At 43.6% G+C, this 13,295-nt stretch overlaps 2 protein-coding genes across 2 annotated transcripts in view; one reads left to right on the top strand and one right to left on the bottom strand.

Moving 5' to 3' along the window:
• METAP1 (methionyl aminopeptidase 1) overlaps nt 1-4,237 on the bottom strand; it is a 71,630-nt gene extending 67,393 nt beyond the window's left edge. The window contains exon 1 of the mRNA XM_024736049.1: nt 4,040-4,237. Coding sequence (XP_024591817.1) covers nt 4,040-4,153 — 114 coding nt within the window. The 5' untranslated portion in view covers nt 4,154-4,237. The remainder of the gene's footprint in view (nt 1-4,039) is intronic.
• EIF4E (eukaryotic translation initiation factor 4E) overlaps nt 3,720-13,295 on the top strand; it is a 114,694-nt gene continuing 105,118 nt past the window's right edge. Inside the window, exon 1 of the mRNA XM_024736051.1 lies at nt 3,720-3,948. Coding sequence (XP_024591819.1) covers nt 3,720-3,948 — 229 coding nt within the window. The remainder of the gene's footprint in view (nt 3,949-13,295) is intronic.

Consider the following 13,295-nt stretch of genomic DNA (forward strand, 5'->3'; position numbering starts at 1 on the left):
TGATTTGCATTTCTCTAATAATTAGTGATGTTGAGCATCTTTTCATGTGCCTCTTGGCCATCTGTATGTCTTCTTTGGTGAAATGTCTATTTAGGTCTTCTGCCCATTTTTTGATTGGGTTGTTTGGTTTTTTTTATATATATTGAGCTCCATGAGCAGTTTGTATATTTTGGAGATTAATCCTTTGTCTGATGTTTCATTTGCAAATATTTTCTCCCATTCTGAGGGTTGTCTTTGAGTCTTGTTTATGGTTTCCTTTGCTATGCAAAAGCTTTTAAGTTTAATTAGAGCCCATTTGTTTATTTTTGTTTTTATTTTCATTACTCTAGGAGTCCTTAAACATTTTTAAAACTTCCTTATATCTGACTGTAATAGTATTAGACATAAGGCTATGTGTGTAATAAAACTATTTACTGAACACTGTGTGAGGCACTTCGCATGCTCTTATTCACCTTCACCTCAGCTCCATAAAGAGGGTGTACCATTAGCCCTCTCATAAAATAGATGACTTACCCAAGGACATGGTCTCAAAAATTTTAAACCCAGGTCAGACTCCAAACCCAGGCAGGCTCCTTCCACTTATATCATACTACCTTTTAAGTTCTTATGCCTTATGAAGGGCTGCAGATCACTCAGGTCCTTCTCAGCAGATCCTCCTACTAAGGACAAGATAGCATCTGCCCTGGGGTGTTCACTAAGGGCTTGACTGCTCTTTGCTTTTCCTTCTCAGGCCCAATGACCTTTCTTCTTTCATTTAATGAACTGAGTGCCTACTGTGTACAAGGCACTTAAAAGAAATACAAAAATGAGTACAGCACAGCCTCCATCCTCAAAAAACTCTTACAAACTGTTAGGGACTACAAGTAAACTACTAAACTACTATTAAAATTGGTCAACTACTATTGAATAAGATGGATACATCTATAAAGAAATACCATCAAACATCAGGAACTCCTGAAAGGCTCGATTTCAAGTAAAACGGGTTTTACTCATTAAAGGACCAAAATTTTTCTTAAAATTAAGCATCCTAAATAAAAATATTTCTATCTTCTTAAGCATAAACTCAGTATAACAATAAAAAGAGCTAACACTGATGAAATGCACTGCTATGCTAAGTGTTTTACATACACTTAGTATTTAGTCTTTAGTATTTAGTACCAACCCTGATGTTGGTACTATTCATAGACCCATTTTAAAAGGCTATAACAAAAAACAAAGATTATCTACCTAAAGCACACAGCTGGTAAGTAATGGAGCTGTGATTCAAATGCAGTAGTCTACCTCTTTATTCTGCCTTTTGATACAATGACTCAAGCATTTATTGACCACCTATTGCATACAGCATTGTGTTGAGAAAAGAGGATAGGGAACTGAACAAGATAGCTTCTTCATGACTTCACCTTCTGATTAAAAGACAGATAAACAAGAACAAAAATGAAATAATTACAGATTGTATAAAATGTTATAAAGGGAATAAGGTGGTGTGACAGGGTAACCGGGAAAGGCTTACTTCTGTTACGGCTCTTGTAGTTTTGTTCGGTTTGTTCCCAAAGACAAGCTGGCCAGATAGCCAGGCTGGGGACCAGAGGAGCAAGGAGAAGAGAAAAGACAGACGACTGCTAGTGAAAATGATCAGAGAAGTGGCACGAAGCCCTAGTTTCATCACAAATGTGGAAACTGGCTTAGGAAAAGTTAATGATTGATCAAGGTCTCAAGCTGGGACTGAAAGAATAGCTGTGATTTCTGAAGACAGGTGCCCTGACTATGGGGCTAGAATCCTGCAAGCAATGGTAACTCTATTTGTTATAGGTGGCAGTAAGCATAGTCAGACTGTGCTATGCTAGGGGAGAAATAACTTCTGTACAAAAGGTTTTCTTTCTTTGATTTTTTTCTTTTTGTGTGTGTGTGTGTGGGGGTGTTTATTTGCAAGGTGGGAAACTACAGCAGGGAAATGAACTAAGAGAAACTGGTGAGAAATTTTTAAAACTGACTAAAGGAGGTAGTAACAGAAATGAAGAAAGAGACAGCTTTGAGCACCATTCAGGATATATTTGACTACAGGTATAACAATGGGACTAGAAATATACCTGCAGAATCCAACATGAAATACCTACTGTACTGAATAAACCCTGCATGTTTTCACAAATGTGTTGGCATTTTTCCATAAACCCCAATGAGCCAATGTTCTTTCTACTGAATAAAACCATGCCTAAGAGAATATCACCCATCCCTGATGAATATGGCTTCATAGTATCTTTTTAAAATCCCAGCAGGTAAGTCTGTGTACATATTAATTCATTTAACATTACCAAATGCCAACTAAATTTAAGCACAACATAAACCACATTAGTCTACTCATGCGGTACACAATTTCCAAAGATAAACTACTGTTTTTTTGTTTTAAGTCCAGGTCCCACACAGGCCTCAACAAATTATAGAATTTGAAAATTACTTTAAAGAAACAAAAGGACTCAGACCACTTTTAGCATGTTGAGTAGTCCCAATGCTATTTTTAAAATGAGCAACACTTCTCCATGTGCAACTTTTTCCAAATGATACTAACAAGGTCAAGGATCATATCCTATCTGAAAACAACACCTGTACAACATAGCTAGGATCTCTTACAACCGCTTGTCTACAAGTGCTGGACCTTAAGGATTTTATTTATACATTAATTTTACACACATCTTTATGTTTACACAGTTTATATTTGAAATATTTATATTATTGCTCTTATATATTTGTTTTCCTTCTATTCGTTTATATTTTTACATATAACAGTGCTACAGTGTACTAACCTTTGAAAAGAACCTCCTTAGGTTTTACCAAGATTTCACATTCATTAGATAATTTGGGCCTCAGAACAACCTTGTGAAATATGCAAGTAGAAGTATCATCTTCCCCTCTGCACAGAGGTGCTCAGCAAGATTAAGTAACTTGACTAGTTCAAGATCTCACAGTCAACGGCAAGGCCAGGGCCCTGACCGTGCCTTCAGACTCTTTGTTCACGCTCTCCTCGCGGGACACTACCGATTTAGTACCTGAATATTCACGTGCCTCTCTTCAACAAATCCGGACTGTAACTAAAAGCCGTACCAATGCCGCCGGGCCAATACTCCGGGCGTCTAAATGCAGCCGGAACACTAGTGCTCTTCAGTAAACATAAACACCAGCACACGTTGCAGTCCGGACCCCATTCAGTGCTGGCTTTGCTCCACCGCACAAAACTTGTTAAAATACACTACGGCTTTAAAGCATAACTCTTAATGGAACTGCCTTTTTCACTCGGTGGTAAATTTAGTAAATCAGGGGTGACTCATACTGTTAACTTATGGTTTTGTAAATTAATAATTTTGGATGCCAAAGGAAAAGAATGAATTACACAGATCCCTCTCCATCCTCAACCCCAAAGTTGCCGAAGTGTCAATGCGCAGCAGTAAAACCTACGGACAGAGGTGGGTGGGGCTGGTATACCTCCTCTCTGCGACCCCCACCGTCCCAGGTAACTCACTCTTCAAAGGCCAACGGGTCTCTTCCGACCCCCAATCCCGTAGGGACCAGAGTGACTACCCGGCCCCGCAGCCCCCAGCGACCAAGATCAGAGCCCTGCCGGGAGCTGCAGCTGTGACGACTCGCACAGCTGGGGCTGCCGCCTTCCTCCGGCGTCCCCACCTGTCCCGGGTAGCCCGCACACCTGGCAGCCCCAGCCCGGGCAGAGGATGCGCGGTGAGAACCGGCCCCTCAACGCGGGGCCCCAGCGCGGCCGAGCGACTCAGGGCAAGTCCGCTTCCGCCCCCAGCCCACATGGCCGCGGCCGCCCGCGCCAGTACCCAGCGTGCGCCCCGCGCGGCCAGGATCCGGTGAGGCCCCAGATCCCCCGGAGGAGAGAGGGGGCGGCGGCGCTTCAGACTGTGGGGAGGAGGAAGCGCGGCCGGCGCGACCGCGGGGGTAAGAGGAGGAGCATGTCCCGACCGGCGGCGAGGTCGGGCGGAGAGGGGAGGGGGGGCGGCGGCGGCGCCGCTGGGGAGCCGGAGTCTACCTGCGAGCAGAAGTACGAGCCCTGTATCCCCAGCTTGATGCAGGTGGGACACTGGAGCTTGGCCTCACTGCTGCAACCGTCCGTCTCGCACACACGCGTCTCCACGGCCGCCATGCTGGCTGGCTGATGGAGGAGCACCTCACCGAGGAAGAAGGGGAGGAGGGAAGGAGGAACTGCTGGGCAGAAGGAGGGCAGGGGTGGGGAGAGAGGCCGAGCCGGGGGAGGAGCTCGGCCCGCCAGGCCTGGGCGCGGGAGGAGGAAGAGCACCGGGCCTGCCCAGACCACGCTGCGCGCCCCGCCCCCGCCCCGCGCGCGCAGCTGGAGCCCCGCCCCGCGGCCTTGGCCCCGCCCCCGCCCGAGGCCCCAGCCTTTTCGCGGCCCGCGTGCACGTGGGGGCCGTAAGGGTACCTGGCAGGGCGTTCGGCCCCTCCGTGCTGTCCTGCTTGTAGCCGCGGCCAGCGCGACCTCCTGGCGCCCGGCGGAGAAGGCCCGGTGCGGCCAACTGGGAGAGGCCCTCTCAGTTCCTAGAGAGAGCTCCCCAGTCGTCCCTTACTGACTGGATCCCAGGGTCTTGAACGTCTCCCATACTCTCAGGCGGTTGGAAAGGGCCCTCCATTCCTCTGTGTTGGTCCACCCGGCAACTCCTTGGAAAAGGAAAGTAATTCCCTTTTTAAAGTTCTGTTTCTCGCGGATAGTGTCTGATCTGAGGCCTGAGGACCACCGCTCATTCACAAAAAAAGGAGCCAGGGAACTGTCAATGGAGAGGTGGGCTGGGACTTGGGTCTGGCTTCCCTTGCGCCGGATTTTTTTTCACACCACCGCCCCTCCATTCACAATGTACAGTGCTACTGATGGTAACACAACTACTAGGTAGTCAATACAAACCGTAGTTTTTTGTATTATCCCAGTTGATAGTTTAAGAGGTAAATAGGGGGAAATTTTGTTGATCATGAAATGTCAGAGTTGATAGGAGCTTTAGAGTTCATCTAATACAAACCTCTTGCCTAAATCTCTTCAACTGCATCCCAGATCTGCCATTTTCTAATTTGTGCTTGAATACCTCCTGTCACCAGGGAAGAGAGAGGAACTAGTATTTTTTTTTCTGATAAATTTTTAAAATAATTTTTATTGAAGTTTAGTTGCTTTACAATGTTTTGTTCGTTTCATCTGTACCGTAAAATGAATCAGTTATACGTATACATATATCCACTATTTTTAAGATTTCCTTCCCATTTAGGAAGTATTTATTGATCATCAACTTGTTAGCGCAAGTTCGTGTACCCAACGCACAGTGAGGGCAAACACCAAAACGTGGGCGTTTGGAGCAGAGAAAGGTTTATTGCAGGGCCACAAAGGAGACAGGTGACTCATTGCTCTAAAAAAAAACCCAAACTCCTTAAAGGGTTTCAGCAAAGCATTTTTTTAAAAGCCAGGTTGGGGGGCGGGGGTGGGGGAGGAGTTGCAAGGTATGTGATCAGCTCACGCACAATTCTCTGATTGGCTGAAGGTGCAGGCAACAGGGAGGTGTCACAGGGATTAACATTATCAGTCCTTAGGCTATGGGGAGATCTGGGGCTATGTGCTCATGGTCATCAAGTAGTTAATACCTTCCTTTCAGTGGGGGGGTTTTCACATCTGTAAAACAACCATGGAAATGTGCATGAAATGCTGTTATCTAGGTACTTCAGAGAGACTAAAGAAGAGGATATGAGAAAAGGCCTGTCCCAGGAAGGCCCCATAGGGTCCTGCTCCATTACAAACTAAGTGCTGTGAACTTTGTGTTATCTAATCCATATTTTTAAAAAACTTTCCATATTTGATAGATGAGAAAAGCTCTTTTTTTTTAATTTTCTTTTTTTTTTTTTCTTGGCTGTTTTGGGTCTTCGTTGCTGTGCGCAGGCTTTCTCTAGTTGCGGTGAGTGAGCTTCTCATTGTTGTGGCTTCTCTTGTTGCAGAGCACGGGCTCTAGGTGTGTGGGCTTCAGTAGTTGTGGCACGTGGGCTCAGTAGTAGCTCGCGGGCTCTAGAGTGCAGGCTCAGTACTTGTGACACACGGGCTTAGTTGCTCCGCGGCATGTGGGATCTTCCCAGACCAGGGCTCGAACCCGTGTCCCCTGCATTGGCAGGCGGATTCTTAATCAGTGCGCCACCAAGGAAGCCCTCTTATTTAATTTTTAATTGCTTTGTTTTGTTATATAAGCAATAAAATAAATAATGTAATAAAATCAAATAATAAATTTTAAAATTTATTTACACATGAGCAAAAAAGAAATCAAGCACCAAATATATGTATATACGTATGTGTATATGATATGTGTATATGCACATATAGTACATATATATAGAATATTTTAAACGAAAACTGGACCGTACTATGCAGAGTATATAGTTACCTGTTTTGTTCAAGTTGTGAACTTCCTTTATTGCCATCAGATATACTTTATTCCAGGGAATTCCCTGGTGGTCCAGTGCTTAGGACTCCACACTTCCACTGCAGGGGTCACGGTTTGATCCCTGGTTGGGGAACTAAGACCGCATATGCTGTGCAGTGCAACCAAAAAAAAAAAAAAAATATATATATATATGTACTTTTTGCACATAATTTTGTCTGCATAATATTCCATTGTATAATTTACTGAGCCAAATTAAGTAATAATAGACATTTAGGTTATTTTTAATTGTTATGGATTATAAACAAGGCTTCTGTGAGTACGTTTTTAGTTCAAACTTTACATAAATCCTTACTTACTTAGGATATAGTCTTAAAAGTGGAATTGCTGCATCAAAGGATTGTCACTGTTGTTTATTCTTTTTTATATAGTTTGCCAAATTTTTCCTCAGAAAATGTGTAAAAATTTACACTCTGGTCAGAACTGTATTAGAGATCTTATTTCCTGAGACCTTACTAGTGCTAGGTATTATCTATTTTGAATGTTTTTCATTTTGATAAATATGTAAATCTATTTGTTTTTAGATTATAGTAAGGCCGAACATTTTTCTATGATTATAGCACTTCCATTTCTTCTTTTATGTGTTTGCTTTTGTTAAAATTTCTTTTTTGCAGAACAATACTAAACAAAGAGTCAACACAACTTGGCCACGATACCATCGCCTAAACACATCAGTGTTTCATCTGTCCTAGTTACCTTCAATCCTTATTCACTTGCATATTAAATGTTTACATATTTGCAGTCATTGATGGAATATTTTGCTCTGCATTTTCACATAGCACTATGCCATGGATTACTCTTAGATTTAGAGAAACAGTAAGTCCCATTCCTTTTCTACACAATAGCTCTTTATGTATTTGGTACTATCATGTCTTATGGTTTCTCAGTTCTTACAATATTCCCTTGTATTTTATAGTATGTTTATTTTATTTTATTTTACATCTTTATTGGAGTATAATTGCTTTACAATGGTGTGTTAGTTTCTGCTTTATAACAAAGTGAATCACTGTAAATAGAGCTACAATGTACATTTTGATACATGACTCTTTATGAATTATGGTTTTCTCAGGGTAATGCCCAATAGTGGGACTGCTGGGTCATATGGTAGTTCTATTTGTAGATTTTTAAGGATCCTCCATACTGTTCTCCATAGTGGCTGTAATGCAGGCTGCAGGTTCGTAGTTCCCGCTGTTTTTGGTGTCTGTCCCTGGTGGCTAAGGCTGCTTCAGTGAGTTGTGTAGGCTTCCTGGTGGGGGGACTAGTGCCTGTGTTCTGGTGGATGAGGCTTGATCTTGTCTTTCTGGTGGGCAGGTTCACATCTGGTTGTGTGTTTTCGGGTGTCTGTGGACTTATTATGATTTTAGGCAGCCTCTCTGCTAATGGGTGGGGTTGTGTTCCTGTCTTGCTAGTTGTTTGGCATAGGGTGTCCACCACTGTAACTTGCTGGTCGTTGAGTGAAGCTGGGTGCTGGTGTTGATATTTTTTTAAAAAACGGACGGATAGAACCCTACGTCAAATGGTGGAAGCAAAGCTATACAGATTAAATCTCACACAGAAGCATACACATACACACTCACAAGAAGAGGAAAAGGGGAAAAAATCATAAATCTTTCTCTCAACGTCCACCTCCTCAATTTGGGATGATTATTCAGGTATTCCACAGCTGCAGGGTACATCAAGTTGATTGTGGATCTTTAATCCGCTGCTTCTGAGGCTGCTGGGAGAGATTTCCCTTTCTCTTCTTTGTTCTCACAGCTCCCAGGGGCTCAGCTTTGGCTTTGGCCCCACCTCTGCGTGTAAGTCACCAGAGGGCGTCTGTTTTTCGCTCAGACAGGACGGGGTTAAAGGAGCCGGTGATTCGGGGGCTCTGGCTCACTCAGGCCGGGCAGAGGGAGGGGCACGGAGTGCGGGGTGAGCCTAAGGCGGCAGAGGCCGGCGTGACGTTGCACCGGCCTGAGCCGCGCCGTGCATTTTCCCGGAGAAGTTGTCCCTGGATCCCGGGGCTCTGGCAGTGGCGGGCTGCACAGGCTCCCCAGAAGGGAGGTGTGGACAGTGACCTGTGCTCGCACACAGGCTTCTTGGTGGCGGCGCAGTAGCCTTAGCTTCTCTTGCCCGTCTCTGGGGTCCGCCCTGTTAGCCGCGGCTTGCGCCTGTCTCTGGAGCTCCTTTAAGCAGCGCTCTTAATCCCCTCTCCTCGCACACCAGGAAACAAAGAGGGGAAAAAAAGTCTCTTGCCTCTTCGGCAGGTCCAGACTTTTCCTCGGACTCCCTCCCGGCTAGCCGTGGTGCACTAACCCCTTCAGGCTGTGTTCACGCTGCCAACCCCAGTCCTCTCCCTGCGCTCCAACGGAAGCCCGAGCCTCAGCTCCCAGGGCGGGTGAGCAGACAAGCCTCTCAGCTGGTGAGTGCCGGTCGGCCCTGACCCTCTGTGCGGGAATCTCTCTGCTTTGCCCTCCGCACCCCTGTGGCTGCGCTCTCCTCCGCGGCTCCGAAACTTACCCCCTCCGCCACCCGCAGTCTCCGCCCGCAAAGGAGCTTCCTAGTGTGTGGAAACCTTTCCTCCTTCACAGCTCCCTCCCACTGGTGCAGGTCCCGTCCCTATTCTTTTGTCTGTTTTTTCTTTTTTCTTTTCCCTACCCAGGTACGTGGGGAGTTTCTTGCCTTTTGGGAGGTCTGAGGTCTTCTGCCAGCATTCAGTAGGTGTTCTGTAGGAGTTGTTCCACGTGTGGATGTACTTCTGGTGTATCTGCTAGGGTTGGAGGGTCTCCTGCAGAGGCGGGGCATGGCTGTGCTCATCATGGGAGCAAGGATACTGGCAGCAGAAGTTCTGGGAAGTACTCCTTGGTGTAAGCGCTCCCAGAGTCGGCCATTAGCCCCACCAAAAGGCCTCTATAGTATGTTTAGATCCCTTGTAATCTTTGTCCATCTACTCTGGAGAAATTCCAGTTTGTTGACCTCTGTTGGGTTGTGTCCAGGACTGAGCTAATCAAATAGAGGAACAGGAATTTCTGAAAATTCTAGTTCAAAAGACCCTCAGGGTTCTTCGCAGGGAGACTAGAAACTCTCCTGCTCTTGCTGGCCATCTCCTCTGGAGGCTGCTGCTTCCTTGCATCTTTAGGAAAGCAGTGCTTGGGGCAGTTAAGAGCCCAGATGTTGTATTAAGATAGACACACCTGGGTTGAAACCTCTACCTACATACCCCCTCCCTTAGTCATGTTTCCATGGGCCACTTGTTTAACCTCACTTTCCATATCAGAAAAATACAGATTAGAGTACCTACCTCATAGAGTTTTGTCATAATTAATTTGGAAACACTTTGTGAAGTGCTTAAGAGACCAATAAGTTATAATTATTATCAATACTAGTTAGCCTTGCCATCAGCTCCTCTTTCTTTGGTCCCCTTCACCCCCACAAGACAAGCTATTGAGTGATATAAACTTCTTAAGACCACCTTTATGGCTGGTTTTGGTTTTGGGGTTTTTTTTTTTTTGAGTTTTTTTTTGGCTGCGTTGAGTTCTCTTTGCTGCGCACGGGTTTTCTCTAGTTGCGGTGAGCGGAGCGCTACTCTTTGTTGCGGTGCGCAGGCTTCTCAATGCGATGGCTTCTCTTGTTGCAGAGCACGGGCTCTAGGCACACGGCTTCAGTAGTTGTGTCACATGGGCTCAGTAGTTGTGGCTTGTGGGCTCTAGAGCACAGGCTCAGTAGTTGCAGCACACGGACTTAGTTGCTCCACGGCATGTGGGATCTTCCCAGACCATGGCTCGACCCATTGTCCCCCTGCATTGGCAGGTGGATTCTTCACCACTATGCTACCAGGGAAGTCCCTGGCTGTCCTTCAGATAAGCAATTTTGTGCTTTTTTTAAAGCATGAAAAAGTGACAAAACATAGTTTTATATAATTATGTCAGACATAGTCCTGTTGTATTCTTCTCTTCCTTCTTCTGAGATTTTTAAGTCAAAATCCCCATTGGACATCGGTTTCTGTTTTAATTACCTTGGGCAAAGTTCAGCAAACCCACTTACAGGCAGAAAAATGGGCTTCAGAGTCTCAGATGAGAATTTGGCGTTTCTGAGAGTCCTTTGGCCCTGGAGGCACTTGTTTCCCTGGACTTTTGCACAGAGAAAAGCATTTTTCAGGTAGTGTCTAAGCCCATGCCCAAAGCCATCTGCCCAACTTGCTATTCTGTTTCAAGTGTCCACAGACAGTTCACATTCAACATGGTCAAAAATAAACAATTGTCCTCTATTTGGCACTTCTGTCACCCCCTTTAAATCTGCTTTTTCTCCTGAATTTCCTATTTTGTTTAGTGACATCCTTTCTACTGTTATCTCACAAGTTAAAAATTAGGCTCTCTCAGGAGTTCCCTGGTGGTCTAGTGGTTAAGATTTGGTACTTTCACTGCCATGGTCTGGGTTTAATCCCTGGTCGGGGAACTGAGATCCTGCAAGCCATGCAGTGTGGCCAAAAAAAAAAAAAATTAGTCTCTCTCTTCTTCCGTATGCCCCTACATCAAATTATTTACTCAATCCTATAGGTTTTATCTTCTAAGTATTTGTTTTATGTGTTCTCTCTATACTTTGGCTTTAGTTTTAGTTGAGGCCGTTTTATGCCTAAGCTTTACAGTAGCCTCTTAACTACCTCTAATTCCATTGAATCTGATCCCTGCCATCAAACTGATTGTTCTAAGAGACAAATCTGATCATACCTTTCCCCTGCTTAACATCTTTCACTAATATGGGGCCTATGGAGCTGGAGCCAGGGTCAGAGAGGTGACCAGAGCTCGCAGAATTGGGGCCAATGAAACAGTCAGAGCTAAGGGGATCTCTGGGACCACCAAGGCCAAAGCTAAGGAGATAATCAAGGATCAGAGGCTTGGTACATAAAGGGGAAATAAGAAAATAAGTAATTAAATTAAAGATACTGAGATTCAAATTTTTCACTGTCTAAGGAGGGAGTTTAAAATATGGAAAGGCTGAAGGCTAGAATGAATCATGTAGTGTTGTATTGGAATTAGAAGTATCAGCGTGAACTCAAATTTTGATACATAGATAATATAGACGTGTGTGTGTGTGTGTGTGTGTGTTTGTGTAAGTAATGCTTTACCCACTGAGAGGGCCTAATGGCAATGAGCACATCTGATTTCCAGATCTTGGTTTCTAAATACCATTCCCCACTAAAAGGAATCAGAGCTCCTGGAGAACTGGCTCGTTCCAGGAGCAGGGTACAGGATAAGTCTGTAAAGTCTCATTGTACCAGAACATAAACTAAAACTCAAAAATGATGGAGACCCCTGCAACTAAGACCCGATGCAGCCAAAAATATAAATAAACAAATAAATATTTTTTAATAAATAAATGATGGAAAGTATAAAAAGAACATAGTAGCCAATTTGAAGGAGCTCCCACTGGCGAAACTGGAGACAATCTGAGCATCAGAATAAACAATGATAGTATCAGATTATAACCCATTTAAAAAATGGTCATCCATGAGCCCATACAGATAAAAACACATAAATAAACACACAAATGAGGGGCAAAAGTAAGCACTTCTTTATAATAGAACGTCAGATATTAAGTGTGGAAGAAATGAAGTCATTAGAAAATCACTGTTCGGCAACCATTATAGTAATACTTTTTTAGACAGGAGCCATCAATGGGTGCTAAAACAATTGGGGGAGAATTTGTTAAGAAACAGGATATTTACATAGCCTCAGTGTAACTCCCTACAAAATATTTATCATTTAAGAAGGCAAAATGGTAACTTCACAGCTGAGAAACATTGAAAGTGCTTTCTTAACTATGTTATCAAAGTTAAAATCACCAGGAAGAGGACAAATCAACTTTGTGCACCTCCTAATATGAAACACTGAGAACATGGTATATCTTTTGTGGTGTTCTTGCCAAAAATGCATAATTGATTCTAATCATGAGGAAACATAAAACAAATCGAAACAGAAGACAATCAACAGTATAATTGACCTGTACTCTTCAAAATGCCAATGACCCAACAGGGAAAGATTTGAGGAACTATTCCAGATCAAAAGAGACTAAAGACACATAACAATTAAATGTAACACTTGAAACTGGGTTGGATCTTGGACCAAAAGAAAAGAAATGTTTTTGCTGTAAAGGAAATGGGTTATGTTTGATCCCTATTTGATCTCTTGGTGAAATTATAATTCTGTTTCTTCAAGATCCAGCTCAGATATCACTTTACCCATTAAATTTTTGCCGACCTCCACAGCTCTAGTTAATCAGTGGCTTCCACTGTGCCACCTCTAAACCAGGTACAAGGTACTATTGTTGCCATTAAGGATAATTTTAAGTAACATTTATTAAGAACTTACTATATGCTAAGCATATGATCATATGTTTATAAGTAAGTATAGATACTAATGGGTTTACTTTTAATCCACATAAGGACCCTATGAAGAAGGTACTAGTACTAATCCCATTTTTATCTCTCTAGCCCAAGTTCACATAACCAGTAGGTGGCTGAGCCTGGACTTGAGTTCAAGTCTGTCTGACTACAAATCCCATTCTCTTAACCACTGTACTCATTACCTTTAATCTTTCACCTGTTTCTCCTACTAGACTGTAACTTTCTGTGACAAGAGGGTTATATCTTATTTTTTTCTCTATTCCCAACCATTAACCCTATCACAATTCTTGACATATAAGTGCTCAGTAAATGTTTTTCCTTCTTAAGTTTTTTGCAAATATGAATTATGTCAAATGTTCAAAAAAGAAGAAAGATATGTGTACATGTTGATTGAAAGAGAGAGTTGGGGGTGATGGGGAGAATAC

Source organism: Neophocaena asiaeorientalis, unplaced genomic scaffold (genome assembly GCF_003031525.2).
Source record: "Neophocaena asiaeorientalis asiaeorientalis breed wild unplaced genomic scaffold, Neophocaena_asiaeorientalis_V1.1 scaffold7, whole genome shotgun sequence".
NCBI classification, from domain to species: domain Eukaryota; kingdom Metazoa; phylum Chordata; class Mammalia; order Artiodactyla; family Phocoenidae; genus Neophocaena; species Neophocaena asiaeorientalis.